At 37.9% G+C, this 20,387-nt stretch overlaps 1 protein-coding gene across 2 annotated transcripts in view; it reads left to right on the plus strand.

Annotated features, from left to right (window-relative positions):
* Positions 1 to 10,318: 10,318 nt before the first annotated feature.
* TFEC (transcription factor EC) overlaps positions 10,319 to 20,387 on the plus strand; it is a 35,075-nt gene continuing 25,006 nt past the window's right edge. For both annotated transcript variants that reach the window (XM_060777679.2, XM_060777680.2), the window contains exons 1-3: positions 10,319 to 10,441; positions 11,208 to 11,453; positions 12,829 to 12,924. In XM_060777679.2, coding sequence (XP_060633662.2) covers positions 10,379 to 10,441; positions 11,208 to 11,453; positions 12,829 to 12,924 — 405 coding nt within the window. In that variant the 5' untranslated portion in view covers positions 10,319 to 10,378. The remainder of the gene's footprint in view (positions 10,442 to 11,207; positions 11,454 to 12,828; positions 12,925 to 20,387) is intronic.

Consider the following 20,387-nt stretch of genomic DNA (forward strand, 5'->3'; position numbering starts at 1 on the left):
TAGTCCACAACCGGTTTCAGCTTCACTCCAGGCCTTTCTCTGGTGGACTAATATAGGTGATGTTTAGATTTCTATTTATACTCTAATATACAGGATGTGGATCCAAGGGAATTGAAAGGATGCTGTAATTTTGAAGAAGAATTCTTCAATTCAACCTCTTAACACAGGCTATTTTTTGGTGGCGGTGATGGGTTTTTAGCAGTTTTGCCATGGAGCCGACTGGTTCCAAACACAGCCCGGAGAAGCACTGTCAAAAAATCCTTGCAGTTGCTGAAAAATATCCAGCAGCCAGCATAAAAATGTACTAGTCAAGCTCGCTGCCTGATGCTTTGCCCCATGTGATGAGGTGGGGGGAAGCCGGGGTGCGGGATATGGGGTAACAGGTCCCCATGCCCTCTGGACGGGCACTGCCACAAGCACTGCGATCTTTGACAGTCCTTGATTATTCTGATGGCATGTATGAGGAGGTCCTAGAATGCACCTGTATAACATCTGTGATGAGAATGCATATGGCAATTAGAAGGAATACTGTAATCTTTATATGTGAAAATGTTGTACTGTTTCCCAGCATAGGCAGAATGGAAGGGAGGAGTAGACAGGAGAGACTAAAAATACAGAGGATTTTGATGTGGAAAAAGTGTAGGGAACTTTGCAGTTGTTAAGACGGGAATCAGATAAAGTACATATGGGAAGATTACAAATTTTAAAAAGGCCCTCTATTCTTTTCTTTTGGATTCCTTATAGTTAGTGACATGAATTCCCCCCCCCCCCCCCCCCGGCCCCATGAAAGTGCTGTGTCACTTCTTTACCCAAAATTCCAGCCAGAATTCAGGAAGTACTCACTTCTCTTTTTCTTTCTCTTGCTCTCTTTCTCTTGATTTACACAAACTAATTAACCATACATTATTCATTGTCTAATATTTAATGCTCTGTTCCTTGCTCTCTCATCATTAGCAAGTTGCTTTCACTCCAGTAGCAGAGGTCCATGAGATGGTGCTATTTTACAGGTGTGATTATTTAAATTTCCAAAATCCAATCAATCTGGTAGGTACAAAACTGGCTGTTGATTAAGAGAAGTGACTAACTAAGTGACCAAACCGAATATATGCAATTTTTTAAAACATAGGATATCTCATTCTGTCACTCTGTTCTTAAAGAAATAACATATGGGCTGTGTATTTAATAAATGCTAATTCACCATGGTAGATGAATCCTGGTGAAAGTATACTAAATTTAGTTGAGGATTATTTTTGCATTGCAACATATGGTATTTTCTGACAGCTTTTGTATAAGGAAATGTTATTAATAGGCTGTTTTCTCAATGTGTGCACATATACACAACTATGTGATGTAAGCTGTTGTATGCAAACAAAAGGCAGTAGGTTTCTCTTGTTACTTGATTAATTGAGTTCAATATTTTGGCCAAATTAATGATATTGAATTGACATACAAAGATTTTTTCCACAGCAGAGTAATTAATTGTTACTTTTAAAAATGCTCTAAAATATTAAACACAAGTTTTAGTATATACAGTAATGGGATAAGCTCCCAGCAAGATCTTTTTTATCTGAAACTGTGGCTATAACCGGACACCATTCAACATAATGTTTTATTTCCAGGAATACCATAGAATTGTGATGGAGGTATCCTCTCTAGGGCCTTGCTGGATCCTACAGTTCTATTGTAACTTTTTGGACAAATATACTATACAATTGCCTGGAGGATCTAGTAAATTCCTAGGGAGACCATTTGCATATATGGGTTCCATGGAAATGGAGGGTCTTATTGTAATCTTGAGATTATTGGCAAATTATCGTCCAGTTTACTCCTCCCTTGACAACTAATAAACTTTCTGATTGGGCAGTTTAATTTCAGAACCACAAGTGGCCAGTGGCTTACCAATGGATTATCTGCAGTCTTGAACTAAAGGGAAAGATTGTAGATATTCTAATAGTAAGCCACTAGCCACTTGTGGTTCTGAAATTAAACTGCCCAAACAGAAAGAAATCAGTACTAAACATTTATGGAGCGTTATCTGTAGTATATGTGCTTTACTTCTGTAAGAGTATCATCAGAAGAAATCAGGTTTCCATATTCAGGCTTTTTTTTAAAACCTGTGCAAACAGCAGTGTACCTATCCACACTAAACAATTATGTAACAGTTACATTGAATCCTAGGGAGAAGATTACAGGTCTCTAGCAGAGAAATCCCACCCAGACATGAAATTTCAAAATTCCATAGGGTTAAGTTACAGCAGTTGAAATGATTTGAAAAAGTCATGATGTTACAGTATATATATCCTTGGGGGATAGTGGTGGTGAGATACTGTTGATCTGGATTTATTTCTATCTATATTTTGGCCTGATTAGCTTGACTATAATCCATGAAACTGTACAGATATTAGGATAATTCTGAGAAAACCTACTTTGGGTTTGTAATTTTGGAAGCCAACTGGTGATCATTAGAAGGCCTTCCTTGCTGTGGCATTATGGCTTGGGAATGCTTTCCCCAATTATTTTGCCTTTGATCAAATGTGTTCCCTTTTTAGTGACAGGTAAGGAAAACCTGTTTTTTTAAAATGTCATTAAAATGTCATTTCTATTTGGCTTCTTGAAATGTGAAGGTTTTTTTGCAGATAGTGATACTCAGTATCAGTCTTTTGCTGATACTCAAACAGTCCCTGAGTTACAAACATCTGACTGTTAAGAACGGTAGAGGGGGAGCCAACAGAAAGTGCAAGATATTTACCCCCTATGAAGGGAAAATCACTCCTGAAAGAGTTATCATTGGGAAAAAGTGTCTCCACTAAAGCTTTATCTCCAATCATTTATTTAAACAAGCCATTATTTTCAAAATCCTATTACCACAGGGAAAGAAAGTGAGGTGAACTTGGGCACACATCACATGCTATCTAAAGTTTATCTGTCTGTCTGTCTGCCTGGCTGGCTGGCTGGAGTTAGCCTAAAATGTACCTGTTCTGACTTATAAACAAATTCAACTTAAATCTATAGAACCTATCTTGTTTGTAACTTGGGAACTACTTGCATTGTTCTGCTAATTTTAAACTGTTGTACTGTCAACCATCAACATTTATGGGTTTGATTGTTCATGGATGTGATTAAAATGTGGTCAATTGTATTTAAGCATGAACCAGTGGATTGTTTGAACCATGAGCTACAACTCAGGAGACCAGGGATTGAATCCCAGCTTGGCTATGGAAACCTGGGACCTTTTCACATGTACTTTTTTCTTCAGCATGACCGTATTTTGAGTCTTCAGCCATGGAGCCCAATGGTTCCCATCACACCCTGGATGACTACTTCGAGGGTGGCTTTGTGGATGAAGTGCTGTCACTGCCAAAATAGTGACAGCAGACAATGGCAGGCTCTCTCTCCATAAGGAATGATGGGTCAAGCCACTGAACAAAGATTTTCCCCCATTTTATGAGGCAGGGGAAAGCTGTGATAGAACAGGGGAAAGCTGTGATAGAACAATGTATGGAGTGTCTCCTGAGTTGTAGCTCATGGTTCAAACAATCCACTGGTTCATGCTCACATTCCCTGCTTGACCGCTGCCAGGATGCAGTGATTCAGAACAATTTTGGCAGCACATCTGACAAGGTAGCAGATGGTTAATCTTGTGCAAGCACACTCTCTCAGTCTCAAAGGAAGGGGATGGCAAACTGTGTTTGAACAAATCTTGGCAAGTAAACCCTATGATAGGGTAACCAGAAGTCAGAAAGGGCACAAAGACACACAGCACAACAAAGGCTAGCTGAAGGGGCATATTCAATCTTAAAGTCTTTGCAGGGGATAGTCTTTCTGTTTAGCGACACCTCAAATGAGCTTTCTTGGTAGCTGCTCCCATGTTTTGCTATTTCTTTCCAGGGAAAGCTTAGTTTGGTCTTCCATTCACATTCAAAGATGTTCACATCCAATAAGATTTGGGAAATTAACTAGTTATAAAAAGCTTTTAATGGGAATTGAGGGTCACCATTATCTCTCTTGGGTTTCTCTGTAAGATTTCTTCCTATGGCATAACCTCTCATCATTGGGGAAACAGGCACCTTTGTAGAGGCCTCAGAGCTTTCAACCAAATGTTCAACCTTAGAAGAGAAATACTAAACTAGTTTGATATTCATGGTTCACATGTTATGTATGTTGGAGAAGGATAGGTAGATGTTTCAAAGAGAATTTACAGTATTGTCCAAAATGGTAATGCCCAAGACTTTTGTGTGTGTGTGTGTGTGTGTGTGTGTGTGTGTGTGTGTATGACGACACCATAGCAATTGAAAATGCTACCATTTTTTGTTGAGTATAGGCCTATACTTACGGCTGTAGTTGACAAATTCTGTTCCTAAAATTTCAAATGGCTTTAAGAAGCTAGTGTTTTAGTATTTTTAAGGTTATTTCTAAAGTTAAAGAAACATTTTGATAAAACAAGTGGCTTTGTGTCAGTTTTTATGTCTATTCTGATTTCAAGTGATTTCTTCATAACTGCTTGCAGAACAAAAGTCTTTGAAGCAGAAATGAAACTTCAGATAGTTGTGTTTTTTTAAAAAAATGCCTCACTAAAAACAAACCAACTGATTCTTCAAATTTTTCTGCTGGCTGACTTGCTGTCTAAGGGAACCTGAAGGAAGCCCATTTTGATATTTTTAGTAACAAGATTTCTTTTTTGTGTTTCACTGTTAAGTTGTGTGAGTTTACAAGCTTCACAGAAGCTACAGTGAGAAAACTGCTGTTTCATTTTTCTAATATCTAGATTGTAACTCAAGATATGAACCATGGCTCTCCAGATGTTATTGGATTGAACTTCTCATAATTTCTCACCATTTCTTTTGCTGGTTCAAGATGATAGGACAATGTCTAGACATCTATAGTTTCCCAGCCTGCTACAATTATAATATCCCCTTTGTCTTAGCAGCGGTGTAGCTATGGGAACAATATGGAGTATTCCTCCCCTCCTGAAAATTTCCTTCAGTTCCCAAAGTTCTAACTGTAAGTTTTCAGGCATCTTGAGAAAAGGTTCAGCCACACACAACAATGGAATGCAAACATGACAAATATAGGAGTTTTAGGAATGAGTGGTTTTCAATGTATCACTCTTTGAAATACTATGTATTTGCAGATTGAAGATGACATACATAGCTCTCTCTTATCCATTTCATCCTCACATAACACCCAGTGTTTGGCTGAGAAATTATGTCTGGATTGAAATATCTGAATGAGGATGTCCTCCAGTCCTGTAGAGAGTAAACTGAATTAGCTTTGAAGGCCATGTCTACATGGGCCAAATAACATGAATTCACTTTTCAACCACTGTGAGCAATTGTATGGTACTCTCAGTTTAGCTTGGTGTATATGTGCTCATGCAGAATCCAGGGCTGTTGCTTACACGTCCAGAGAATTTCTGGTAGCAGTGAGGGATTTTAGCAGTTTTGCCATGGAGATCACTGGCTCCCATCCAGGGCAGCTACATGGCAAAACTGCAAAACTGCAAAAAAAAAAAAAAAAAAAACCGACAACAAAACAAACAAAACCCTCCTGACACCATAGAAAGATTGGAGGCATATTGTCTTTCCATAGAAATCTACTGGTCAAATCAGTTGCTTGACAAGTCCCTTGTGTGAGGAGGTAGGAGGAGACCAGGGCAGTGCAGGGCATGGGGCAACAGGTCTGCATGTCTACATGGACCAAATGAAATTAATTCCCCTTTCAACCACTGTGAGCAATCACCTCACATGGCATTTTCAGTTTAGCCTTGTGTATACGTTTACATGTAGAATCAAGGGCTGTTGTTTACATGTCTGGGAAATTCAGTTGCTCCTCTGGGTTGAGGTGTACCTTATCTTCTCTGTGTTGCCACTGCTGTTCCAAGTTGTCCATGATCCTCCTTCTTTCTGAACACACCTATGATCTGTTCTCACATTTGCAGAGGGGGGTGCTCAACCTGGAAGAAGGAAGAGGAGATTGGTAGGATTGTGGGTGACTTTGCCAATGTCAGAATGGAGCAGTTGAAAAATCTTTCTCCTGGTCATGCCAGTGTCCAATTCTGATATAAGCATAATGGCCAGGAGCTCTTTTATTTATGTATTTATTTATTTACCACATTTATATACCACCCTTCTCAGCCTGGAGGCAACTCAGGACCGTCCACAGTCGGCAACAATTTGATGCCTCCACAATTATAAAATACAATTAAAACAGATATAAATACAATTAAAACATTTAGCATATAATATAAAGCCACACAAAGCCATAAAAACATAAAAAACTCTTGGAACTGCATGGCAGTTAATAGTGGCAATCCATCCCTTTAGCCTATACTGATGGGGATCATGGAGCCGGTGTCCCATCTGGGCAATAGATTGGGCTGAATCGACCCAGATCTAGGACTTCAGACTATCATGTAGCCACAGGTTTCTCCAGAGTGTTCCCTAACATTGGCTTGTGTAGACAAGACCTTGATGGTTGTCTTTTTGGTGTAAGGCAAATGTTTGCCCCAACAGCTGATTTATAGAAAATATAGTTGTTTGTTTATGTTTCTGTTTACATTTTTTTCTTTATATTTTAAATGCTTTATTCTTTTTTACATAATTAATAAGGCTCAAGGTTTGAGGGGCCCATGTCAAATACTTGGAATGAACGAATTAGTGAAGGAGATATGGCTACCCATGGCAATGCAGTGAGCTCCAATACTTAATTAGAGACCTGAACCCCAGATCCAAGATTTTATTCATAACAGCACCCTGGTTTTTGTACTGGCTTAATGGTTTTCTGTGCAGCATTATAAAGATTTCAAGGTCTAAAGATAGCTCCTCTTCAGCTACGATACAAGAAGGTTTAATAATGCTTGACAGCTATGATACAGAAGGAATTTTACACACACACATGCACACACACACATACAGATGCGAGAACTATTTTTAACATGTTGGCTCTAAAACAGACAGCTGAATGATAAGTTTTGAATGGCCCATGCAGTAAAAAATAGAGTGGGGCCATGAAAATAGTTGTTTCTTCAGTTTGCTCCCCTTTGTTCAAATGATGTTGAAGAGTACAATGTCAAAAGGTTAATGCAAAAGACTAAATTTAATGTCACATGAGTGTTTTGTTTTAACATCAAAGCATCCTGACACAGTAACATTTCTTCTGGGCAATACATATTCTTTTGTAATGGGTCTCCATACTGGAGCATAAAGGGGTTTCTATCTTGAGAATGAAGATTCAAGGGGGGGAAAAAGCTACCAAGCATTTAAAGATCAGCTACAATATTTACAATCTGGTCATGCGAAATGATGTGGTGACAACATTTAATTTAATTCTCACATAAAGGGCAGAACAATTTATTTCTTTGGGGCTTGAAGTGCGACATATGCAAAGTTTAAAGTGCCAATATCTTCTCCATTAGGATCTAAACAGCTATCACAGCAGGTCCCACATTGCCACAACAAAGTAAGAAAAGAAAATGCTTGATCATGCACTGGTAAGTGAAAAGCTTGGAAATAGCTACTTTTGTGGACTACAGTGCCCAGAATAAGGAGGTGTAGATGTTCTGGCTAAATGGTTCAAAAATTCTTACAGTCGACTTTCGATATCCAAATATGAACAATGGAATTAATGGCCATTACATCCTCTTCTCCATGTTTTCCCACTCTTTTAGCTTCCATTTGTTTTCAGAACTTATTAAGTCAGCATTTTTAAAAAGCGAAATAGCTCCTTGTCTCTCTAAGTACAGATGAGCCATGTATAGCTGCTCTGAATTTTTCAGTCAGACCTACAGAATTCACTATTCTCATTTCCTGTCTTTCCCTGCTTTCTAGGAATTAATACATTAACCAAAAGAACACTGACCATATATCTCAACTGCATCCAATTTATTGCTGAACTCTTTCTGGACAAGCAGTAAAAACGATTGCATTAAAAGTTTCTTTCATTTGAATTTGTAATTGGCTTCTGTTGCATCTTCATAGCAATACAATGAAGTACAGGCAGTCCCTAAGTTATGAACACAATAGGTTCTGTAGGTTTGTTCTTAAACTGATTTTTTATGTAAGTTGGAACAGGTAAATTTTTAAGTGTAGCTCCAGCTCTCTCTGTGTGTATTAGGCTGTGTAAAGCTTTGTTTGTAATTCTTTATCGCATTCATACATATGAAAAGATATTAAGAAATTTGAGGGGTGGCCACACACACACACAAAGATTCAAAACACTAGCCTATGACTTTCAGAAGAGTTATGTAAGTCTTGTAAATGCCTCCAGGTCTCCATTGTGGGCACTGCTTCTCCACCAAAAGGGCTGGGTTTAGTTTCCTCAAAGGAGCCTGAGGAAAATTGGGGAAGCCAGAGTGGAGGGAGAAACCCCACTCTTTCCCCAAATGGGGCAGTGAGGGAGGGAGGGATACTTGGCTGGTTGACTGTGCAAAGAAGAAGCCCCTCCAGAACATGGACCAGATAGAGACAGGCAGAGATCACACGCACATTGAGGCTTTAATGAAGGAAGTGAACAAAATTATGGGAAATGTAGTTTAGGGTGGGACCTTTTGAATTCTCTGCCACAGGGGTCCTCACCTTCCAAAATTACATTTCCCAGAATTCTGCTTACCACCTTGTGCCTCCTCCTCCCTGAAAGCTTTGGTGGTGGAAAACCCATGTTCATTCTCTAAATCGGACATGCAGGCATGACCAGTGCCAAAAATTTAATCAGAGTTTAATATTACATTTCCCCTTATAGGATATGATCTTCCCCTCCTCTCAGTTTAAATACTTACATTCAATTAAATAATCCTGGTACTTGGGCTGTTGTGCTTGAACACTAAAATTGTTTGTTTAACAGTCATTGTAGGGCCATGATCCTTCCAAAGCTAAGCCCATTTAAGTTCCATTCAGGAAAGCATCCGGAAACAGAATTGAAGGTAACTTTGAGGACGATTAATCTGTGTAACATCTTAAAGCTACTTCAGCTGTCACTGAGTTTATTGCAGTGTTATTCGTTTAACAACATAGCATAGTGTGGTGGTTTAAGTATTGGACTATGGACCTCATCACATTGAGGTCAGTAAGCTGGGCAATAGTGGGGAATTTGCCATGGATTGTGACAAATCTGGCATCAGGCGTGAGGAAGCCTCCTGTGTTTTTTTTTTTTTTGCTCCTTCTTATGAGAGTATCACAATTCAGAGATGGAGCCCTGCCGGAAGTTGATCTACATCATCTTTGAACTGAGCCCTGCCAGAAGTTGATCTACATTTGTCCCTGAACTGAGGTGAAACACTTGTAGGATGGGGACCAGGGTTTAATCCATGGAACTCACACTGTCAACTTCAGAGGAAGGCAAAGGTAAACCTCCTCTGAAGAAATCTTGCCAAAAACAAATAAAACATGTGATAGATATGCCTTAGGGTTGCCATAAATTGGAAATGACTTGGAGGGACATTAAAACAACAATATTTGTTTTATAAAAAGCTAGCTTGTAAAAAGAAGAATAAAATGAACTACGTACTGGATGTACTGTGATGACAGCAGTTCTATTGCAATTTTAGTATCTGAAGGGCTCAATACAAAACTAATCCTATTAATCAATTATTCTGGAAAATTTACCAGTTAGAATAATTTATAGTAATTTAGAATGGGAATAGAATTATATATTATATGTAATTTTAAAATAGTTTACAATATGACCCCCTTTTCCATGGATTTGATATCCACGGCTTCACCCCTCCCAAAAATAGTCCCCTCCCTGGACATTTTTGTGGCCTCTGTGGGTCATCCAATGTGATACTTCCAGCCCAATTATAGTTGAAATATAGCATTTGCTTTTATTCAGAAATTCAGGTATCCCTCTCTCCCTACTCTCTCTCTCTCTCTCTCTCTCTCTCTCTCTCTGGTGTCTTGAAATGTATCCCTTGCAGGTACAGGTTGTACTGTTTATATATCAAAAAGTGGATAATAGAAGTCCATTTGTTTTGATTTATAAGAGAGAAGCAGGATTAAAACAACAGCAACATAGCAAGTGCTGAACAAAAGCTTCACTATTATTTAAATCTTAAAATCCATTTGACGGAAACCTATTAGAAGAAATTAGTCATTAGTCATAGTACGATATTGCAAGAAAGCCAGAGGGTGAATGTGACAGTACATATTTGTGTACTCAGTATCCCTGTAGTGGATAAATTGTAGGAATGTGGCAAAGATCAGAGATGAGAGTTGTTTGAAGTTGTGGCAGTTAGTGTGCTCTAGTTTTACACAATTAGCTGTTGTGGGCATGACCACTTAAGTTATAAAGACTCCCAGGCTGCATGAAAATGTTGTCAGTCCATACCAGGGACACAGAATTTTGCATTGCTTGAGATTGCTCAGTGATAATCTAACACGATTTTATGGGATTATTTGATAGTACTGATCCTAAAATGCCTCATTTGACTGATTGTTCTTACTATCAGGTAAGCTATGAAAAATACTGCTTTCCTGGTGCTGACTAGCCATTGGTTTCAAATGGTTTTCTGTACAAAAGTGATAAGGTAGTTTTTATGTACTGAACATATTTATGTTGTAATGTTTTAATTGTTAGCATCCATATATATGTGAACCCACAAAGGAAAGGAAAGTTTGGCTTAAGCATGGCTTTGAAAAAGGATGCACAGAAATTCCTGTATTTTCTGGATAGTATCATGCATATGAATAGTATTCCTTCCTAAATATATATTTGCATTGGTAGAAAAATGATGATGTGAGAGAAATAATCAATTTATAAGCCAGGGAGAACTGAATGATTTGAAATGCTAAAATTATCTGGTTATAAGGATAGTTCTGTTAATTTAAATTGGGATGACAATGATATTACTATTCAGTCAAGCCAGTATGCCTGTACTTAAATTACGGCCCCGAGTAAGTATAGATTCTGACTGAAAAGATGTCCTATGGATCGTATCAGTTAGAATATATGATCTGAGAGTTAAACATGCATATCAAAAGCTGAAATAAGCATAAGAGAAAGAATATGATGTAGTGAAGGAGACATGGAATGGGTTAGAGCTTTGTTTGGCTAATTTTACTGGATAGCACTGATCCAGTCACATTAGCCTAACCTATCTCAAGGGATTATGAATATAAAAATGTGAAGAAGGACCATATACACTGTCTTGAACCCCTTGAAGGAAATGCATACTATAAGCGAACAAGCAATTTGTGACTTCCTTGCCTTTATAGGTCCAGACTCATTTGGAGAACCCAACAAGGTATCACATTCAACAAACTCAGAGACATCAAGTGAAGCAGTACCTTACCCTGGATACGAAGCTGTCTAGCCAAACTTTGTCTCTATCCCATTCAATCCATTCTTCAGGGGCAACACCTATATTAAGAAGTGGGCATATGCCTCCTACCAGCGATATCAGCACTCCTGGAAGCCCAGTGATGAAGTTACTAACTCTTGGAGGAGAACATGAAAATGCGGTATGGAATGTAGTTGTAAGATAAACTAAGACCTTATGAGTGTTGTCTAATAAGATGGAGATGGGGGGGGGGGGAGGGAGTTTTCAGCATGCAGCTAAATACATATAATGTTAGCTAAATGATACCTGTTGAGGGAGAGTATGAAGCTTCAGGTTATTCCACCGTTGTCTACTCTAATGGCAACAAAACAATCATCTTCAATTTATACACTTATACATAGACTTTTTTGTTGGATGAAAGACTTTTTGGGGAAAACTTTATTAACTGAAACTCGTAGGTCCCTCTTTCTTTAAAGAATAAGAGATGAAGTGTTGATATATAACTTAGCTTCTGTGCATAGTACATAATCATATTATGCAAAAAATAAACATATTTCTGACTGTCACTAGAAATATTTCCTATTCCAATCAGGAAGTAATTTCAGAATGTGAAGAAAAATATCCGAGGTATGTTTGGTCACCTGCATTTTTAGGCTTATTATAGTTCTATCTGCCATTGAAAATATCCCTTGCCACTGTTTGAAGATGTTTCAGTTATAACACAATGGTCAATATTCTCGTCTCAGTTTGTAGGCTGAAAATAATAATTTTGGAAGGATAGAACTGTTTCCCCAACATGTGTTGATTATAAGGATATTTGGTTTTTCAGTTCTTGCATTAATTATTTTTCTTCTACTCTTGCACTATTTTGGTTTCTTGTTATTGCATTTCCTCATTCTGGAATTCAATATGTGGATGATCCTAGCTGGCGAGGGATCAAATAATAAATGGATAGTATGTGATATTATGTGACCAACACTTTTGGCAGTATGATGTCTATGAGGGCCAAAACCATAAATTCATATGGAGAAAAATATTTCCTGGATTAATTGTGTGTGTACTTTCAGCTAGTCAGGGATCATTAAAGAATGGTATTTTAAAAATCACTATACTATCAAATCACTCAGCTACAGCTTAACATGAAAATTATTGACTCAGAGAAAGATCAACAAAATACAATTTTAATATTTTTGTAATCATTCCACAAAGTAAATAGAAAAAGTGGACATTTATGAAAATATTTCCCCAAATTCGTAAGTTGTTTTAAAAAAACAAATGCACACACATTTTCAGATATCCTGTTTTTTTTCAAAGAATTTACAGTTCCTATATAATCCTGCTTCCAAGTAGTTTCGACCTGTGTTTACAAAAGGAAATGCATTGTAATTTTGTTGTGAATGCTGATAAAATGGTTGGTTCATTCAGCCATTACAGACCTTGTTATTTGGGAGTAATTCCCTGTTGAACTCAGTGGGATTTATTTCTGGGTGGATACGTACAGGATTAAACAGTGAGCTCCTCTTTTAACTGCACACTGATAATTCTTGTTTTATTAGATGGAAGATGTTATTGATGACATAATCAACATGGAATCAAATTTTAATGATGAAGGGATAAGTTGCTCTGAAGCACCATTGCTTATGCAAAGAACTGTAAGTAATTTTGACATTGTCTTCTATCACTGGAACAGAATTCAACTGATAATGATAATTATTATAAACATTATTTCCTATGTATTATCGAAGGCTTTCATGGCCAGAATCACTGGGTTGTTGTAGGTTTTTCAGGCTATGTGTCCATGTTCTAGAAGTATTCTCTCCTGATGTTTTGCCTGCATCTATGGCACGCATCCAAAAAACCCCATAACAACCCATTATTTTCTATTTTCTGCTGCTGTGTGGGGCTATCTAAAATGCCCTTTGCACAGGTGAATTGGAGGTTGATGGTATAGATGACAGAAAATGACACAATTTCAAAGTTGCCTACAATCAGCTCTGAAATCTTGAATATTATAGCACACATTTTTGCAGTATTAGAGATTGTAATATTGCTTGTAATGAGTAGGTCAGGAGGCTCAGAAAATTCACATCCCACTCTTGTCAGCAGAATGACTCAAATCTACATTGATGTTGGTGGTCCAGAATCCCTTTTGTTTTTTCCTTGTGTGCATAGTGGGATAGACTTATTCCAAGAATCTAAATCATTTAATAGAACTTGACAAAATAATAAATACCTTACAATCCTTATAATCAGATTATCAGATTTGCAATAAGCATTGAAAAATGTTGGAAAGTCAGATATAATAGGTTTTATGTGTACACTTGACAGTACTTGTTTTTAAAGTTCATTTTTGACAAATATTTAAATGATGGAGCACATGTTGGAATACTTTTAAGGTAGAATATTAATTCATTACTGTATGATTAGCATTTTACCCCTCCACGTGGGCACTGAAAGGGATTCACTAAAAGCATGCATGAATGAACAAATGGATGATTAAATAAATGTATAAATAAAATTTGCTGAAGTTTTTATACACTTTAGCTAGTGTTGTTTGCAGATGCAATTTCTAGTCAATAATTCCATGATCATCAAAGTTTGGTACATCTTTGTTGGAAAAAAGACCCAACTAAATATTAACAACCTTTTGCTTATCTGTGGTAACTGGAAAGTGCTGCATCAAGGCAAAGTCTTTGTCAGACACATTTTATGCTAAGCTACGCTTGAAGTTCAAAGAAATCTCAAAGGTCATTGTTCACTATTGCATTAATAGATTCTGTTTTTCAAAGGAGAAAGAAACCAAAAAGGCAAACACTATTAAAAGTAGACCCATCTAAAAAGTGTTTGCTACAAATGTTCCATAATCTATACAATATCTATGCAGTATATTGAATTCAATGGGCTAAAGTCCAGAAATGTGTAGAGACTGCAACCAAAATCAGTATAAGGCAGGGCTGGAGAAACTGGCTGTCGATATGATTGGATTTCATTCATTCTCAAGCTGTGTCAGCCTGGCCAGTGGTGTATAACAATGATACTTTATAGTTTTTAAAGATCTGGATGGCCTCAGGTTCCTTAGCCTTGAAATAAGACATGGTTGGCAAACATCAACTACAAGAAATTATGGTATCCCTACATATAAGCAAGGCTAAATTGAGTAGTATATGCTATCAGGCTCCATCTACACTGCCATTTAATGTAGTTTCAGAATGCAGTTGAATGACATTAAACTGCATTATATAGCAGTGTAGACTCATATAATCCAGTTCAATGCATTATACAGAGTTCCCTCACTACTTCATGATTTGCTTTTTGCGGACCTGCTGTTTCACCATTTTCCTTCCTTGCTACTCACTGGGCCAAGTCCTGGTTCTGCCACCGGGACATGGCCTGGTGAGTAGCGAGCGAGCATGGGAGGGTGGGCAAGTGAGTGAGTGAGGGCCACAAAGGCAGAAGCAGTGGCAGGAGCAGGAGCCTGGCCGCCTCTTCCAGGCTCTTGCTTCTGCCTCTGCTTCCGCCTTTAAGGCCCTCCGCCTTCCCTCTCTCGCTTACCCACCCATCCTCCCTCTCTCACACGCTACTCACTGGTTCTGCCACCAGAACATGGCCCAGTGAGTAGCGAATGAGTGAGGGAGGGTGGGTGAGCAAGCAAGGGAGGGAGAAGCGCAAAGGCAGAAGCAGCGGCAGAAGCAGGAGCCTGGAAGAGGTGGCCAGGCTCCTGCTTCTGCCGCCACTGCTGCCCTGGCTGCCCTCACTCGCACAAGCTAAAACAAACAAAAATATTCTGCTTGGAAACAGTTTGCCAAGGTTTTTCCAAAGGTCTCTATGTTTTATTTTTATTCAACAAGAGTTATATGCATTAGAATAATATATGGTTGTCCTATTTAAACATGCCAGTATACTATTTAAGATGGGAATAGGCCACATGTGGCCTTTAGGACCCCTGACTCAGTCAATGGGCCTTTTCACATATACCTGATTTTGGCATCAGTTATGGTATTTTTTTCTCTTCGGCCACAGAGCTTGATAGCTCCCATCACACTCCAGAGAACTACGTCCAGGGCAGCTCTGTGGCTGGAGAGCTGCCATACTGAAAAAATGGTGGTAGACAATGGAAGGCTCCCCGTCTTTCCATAAGGAAAGATGGGTTGAGCCACTGAAAACAGGTCACGCCCCCACCCCATATGATGAGGCAGGGGGAAAGCTGGGATGGAACAGGGCATGGGGCAACAGGTTCCCACACCCCCTGTGCTACCAACACCAAGATGTGGCGATTCACATCAATTTGGGTGGTGTTTGTGACAAGATCATTAGAATTTACTTTAGACATAACACAAATGGAAAAGTGGGTATTGGTGTGGGAGAGAAACTATCTCTCCCTCTCTCCCTCTGAAGATAGGACAGTGGCAGTTGAGATGAAGAAAGAGGCTTTCATCTGCTTCTGGGCTAGTTATGATAGAGCTGTGCCTGCTTCTTCTGACCCTATGTTACTGACAATTGGTTTGACCTGGACTGTGATTTGAATTTGCATGATTTTAAATGAATATTTTAATAATTTTATGTTTTAATTACTATTTTAATTGCAAGTGTTATTTATGAATCTATTTGATGGCATCAAATGGTTGCCTGTTGTAAGCCATTATGAGTCCCCGCCCTCGGGGATGAGTAGGAGGGGATACTACTATGTGAAATAAATACAATTCTTCTCTCAATATGAGGCTAAGGCAGTGGCAGTTGGGAAAGAGTGCGGGCTTTGACAGTGTTGATATGATGAGTTGGTCCAGAAGAGAGACTAACAAGACACATATAGACATGAAGATATAATGCACTGCAACAATCAAACAGACCCAAATCTTTTTAGTTAAACCTTATAAAACTCCAGTTTATGTTAACCAAGTAGTATGCCTTCCCAGTCCATGATATTATGTGGTATTTAAGTAAATGAACTACTCATGAATCAGAATTGGTGAGCTATTATTCATTTATTCTAATTTGTCCTAAACACCCCTTTTGTCTGAGGATAATTCAATAACATCCGTAGATATATCTGGAGACTGTACATTACATAGCTGTCTTTGGGTTGGTCCATTTCCTGAGCTTCTCTGTAAACGGCATCTGAAGAGACTAGTGAATATATACAGCTGAAGTATTTTCCATGGTAATTTAGAAGGAACTGACGGAAGGCTGTTCCTTTCCTTCCTGTTGAGCTTTCTGTCTTTGAAAGGCAGGTGAAAGCTGAGAAAGGAAACATTCCTTGCTAAAGTGTTCAGGTTTTATTCTGGAGCTGCCAGTCACTTATAAATAGAAAAGTGATGGGACTAACCAATTCACTCTGTATATTAAAATAGACAGTGACAGTAGATAAAGAAGAGAGGGATGGAGTTAGTTAATCTTTCAGAAGAAGAGATTGCATTTTCATAAAATATTCCACACATTTGGTATGTAGTGTTAATTTACCATCAAGTTGTGCCATATCTCTCAAATAGCTAACCACCTACTTGAGAGTTATGGCATAACATGACAATATTTTGCCATGTTTAAGGTTCAGAGTTCCAGTACTGCCCTGTTAAAAGCTTGTCTTCATGAACAAATTTGGAAATAACAATTTTCCTAACACAGACTGCTGTCTCAGAGGAACTCTGAGTTTTGAACTGTTTTTGACTACAAATTTCAGCTTCTCCCATCAAGAAGAGCTAGATAACATGCAGGCTAGGGGATTTAGAGAGTTGTAACAGAAAAAAATGTAACTTTCCAAGCTTTGTTCTATCACAACCTATTTGTTGGGGGCATGGGTTAAAATAGTTGACCTTTACAAACATGTAGACAGAAGGCAGTTCTTCTTCTTGGAAGGATCTATCACTTGTTGAACACCATATCAAGGAATTAACAAAGACCCAAAGCAATCAAAATCCACCTGTCTGAGCAGGCATCCTAAAGGGTCAATGTATGGGTAGATGTTTTGTTTAAAAAAATATGTGTAGCTAGACTGACCTACAAGGCAGATGTGGTCTGCTGGAAGTGAGACGTGTGTGCACATAATAATCAACCTAACACTGAGATACCCTACAAGTTCGTTCACCCCATTCTGGGTTGTGCACAGAGAAACAAACCACTTGGTAGTTATGAAGAAGCTGCTTACCTTTTTACCATCAAACGCTCCACCCCAGGAAATGTGGTAATATTCCATGTAGCTTCAATAGCAGGGTCCTAAAAGTTCAGAGATTTCCTGTCTCATCCATCTGCTTATTGTGTCACTAGTCTCAGTAGTTTTGCTTTCTTGGTATTATTCTGAAGATAAGAGATTCTATAGATGAAGAGTTAAGTTATTGAAAAGTGAATCAACAAGTAAGTTTTCTTCAAGGTCATTGGCAAGCACTCACAGCTAGTGATTAGACATATTCTCCCAGCCTTTTTGTTTGTCAGCAGTTTTTATATGCTAGGTTGAATTGCAAGGTACAAGGGAAACAGCACATTTTAAAAAAATTAGAAGAGGAAATACTTTTGGATAGCTCTGATTTCATCGTGGAAGTATCTGCACGAGTGGCAATAGATTGGTTTGTATTAAAAAGGCAAAAGTCAATGCATATTTTCTAGTTTATCTGCAAGCTTCCAAGATTAAACCAATCTATGTTGGCTAGTTATACTGAATAAACCAAAAATAAATGATAAGAAAAATGAAACAAACATTGAACAAATTGTATTTTAGTTAATGTACGAAATGAATGAGAACATGCTTTTAATTTCAGCCATCCACTTGAAAGTTGAAAATAGCTCAAGTCTTAAACTTTATTAAGTCAACCTCAATTATGGCTGCACATAAGTCCTGCCTCACTAAAGTAGGGCTGAGAATCACAAGGTCCTTCAGAAGTTGTCACACTGCACGTTCCAGTAGCTATAGCCAGCATAGCCAGTGGGGAGGAATTCTGGACGTTGTTGTTAAACAAAAACCTTTTAATAGTTCCCACTTCTGCATTGATGATGCAGGAAAGTTCAAGATTTAAGGTTGATTTCACACCTATATGCCACTAGTTGACATCTCATCACTTAACTAGTTGTGGATGGGAAAGATTTACAGAGCTGGATGAAACCAGAGTTTGACTTGATAGATAAATGGCTTCCAGATATTGGCATGGATGAGTCTGATTTTGCTGCTAACCTCACTGTTGACAGTAAAATAAATTAATTCATTGAGATTATTCCATGAAGTTAGCTGGACAAATATAGTCCAGCCATTAGTCTACAGCCTAATCTACCTCACAGATATAGGTTGAGATATAAAAATAAAGTGTAATCAACTCTATCATTAAAAAAATAGTGGGATGATGTGGATGGTGAAAAGTGTTATGTAAAAAGGGCATTATTATTAGCATAGGTTTTTTGCCATCCCTATGTATTTTAATTTAATTGGCACATAAATGGACAAGCCAAGCTTCACATGGAGAGAAGCACTACTACATTTAATTCAAATGAATATTAAAATAGTGTGTTGTCAAAGGCTTCTGGAACATGGCCATACAGTCCAGAAAACTCACAGCAATCCACTAAAAGAGTGCTGTTTTGCAATAGTTAAGTTTTTTTAAAAAAAAAACCCAACTTTCCCACAAATGTTAAGTTACATTCTGTTTTCCTGTGGAACATGTATTATAAGTTCCACTCTATGGTCCTGGTAATCATTTGCTGTGTTAATCATTTAGTGTAGTTCTCAGCATTAAGCACAATGATTTATCCTTTGTGAGGGGGAAGAGTGAGTTAACTGACTGCAAATCTGTGGTCACTGACACCGAAAACAACAAAATACACTGAATGGAAAGGTATAACTTCTATATATAGTCATTTGCATTTATATTTAGATTAGTATATTTGGATCGCCAGTGGTTTGAAGACCTTCTTTTATTTATGTGTTCAATGGAGACTTGCTTGTTTCCATTAGTGAGCCATGGTCTGTTTTGAGGAATGTGAAGGAACTGATTTCCCTTGATCCTTAAAGCAAAATTATTTGATCCTGAAAACAAAGATAATAGTGGACATTCGGTGTGTAACACAGATCTTGATTTGGTTGTCTTTTTAATTTTTTTAGCATAGATATTATGCCATCTGATTCTCCTGGGAAAGTAGGCTCCAGCTCAGAGAAAGAGATGGTTTTGCTCTAATTGTGCTATAACAGATGTGGAATCTGCTATTCTACTTTAGCGAAGTTTTATTGTTTACTGCTTTAGAAGACATGGTGCTCCAGCCCATTTAATTCTGAGATATAATCCTAATTTGGTAGAATAGGATACATGGTTGGAGTAGAGAGTGGAAACAGCAGTGAGATCAAAGGAAATAAAATGCAAAAGTACAGAAACAATTTTGTTTACAGAGCCTACTCACAAACATTTTTAGCAATGCCGGTTTATCTCTTCTCCAGTCTGCATTATTAATAGTCTTTGTAACTATTTTATTTTGATTTAATTGTCCGCCTTTTGTTTGTGGATACAGAAATGTTTTGGATTTTGTTTTTTTTTTAATTTTGGGATACTGATATTTGTATTAGTACCTCATAATGAAATATATTGGAGATGGCACCCAAATCTAAACACAAAATTCGTTTATGTTTCATATATACCTTATATGCACATTCTGATGGTAATTCTATACACAACATTTTAAATAATTTGTGCATGAAAAGAAGTTTGTGCACATTTAACCATAAAAAACAAGGGTCTTCGGCACCCACACGGACAACTTCAGGATTTTGGAGTATTTTGGATTTCAGAATTCCAGATGAAGGATGCTCAGCCTTTATAGACTTGACAGTTTAGGAATATACATCTGAAGAACCAGACAGGAGGTAATAATCTGTCTTATCTGCAGCCTCCATAGGCCTTTAAAATTACTCTGGAATCTTGGAAAACTCTTTGGAGTAGGCTATTGGGTGGTGCAGTGGTCAAGTAAGTCTTAGTGCATTCATGGATTTGCATTCATTTTAGTTTGCTTTTACAGTGTCAAACAGGTTTTTCTGGTGCTGACGTTATGTGTAACATGTAAAATATTATGTTGTATTATACAATCGTATGCATACTTATGCTCCTCTTGCAAGTAACTGGATGGATGCACAGACATCAGGGCTGGAACT

Source organism: Anolis sagrei, chromosome 5 (genome assembly GCF_037176765.1).
Source record: "Anolis sagrei isolate rAnoSag1 chromosome 5, rAnoSag1.mat, whole genome shotgun sequence".
NCBI classification, from domain to species: Eukaryota; Metazoa; Chordata; class Lepidosauria; order Squamata; family Dactyloidae; genus Anolis; species Anolis sagrei.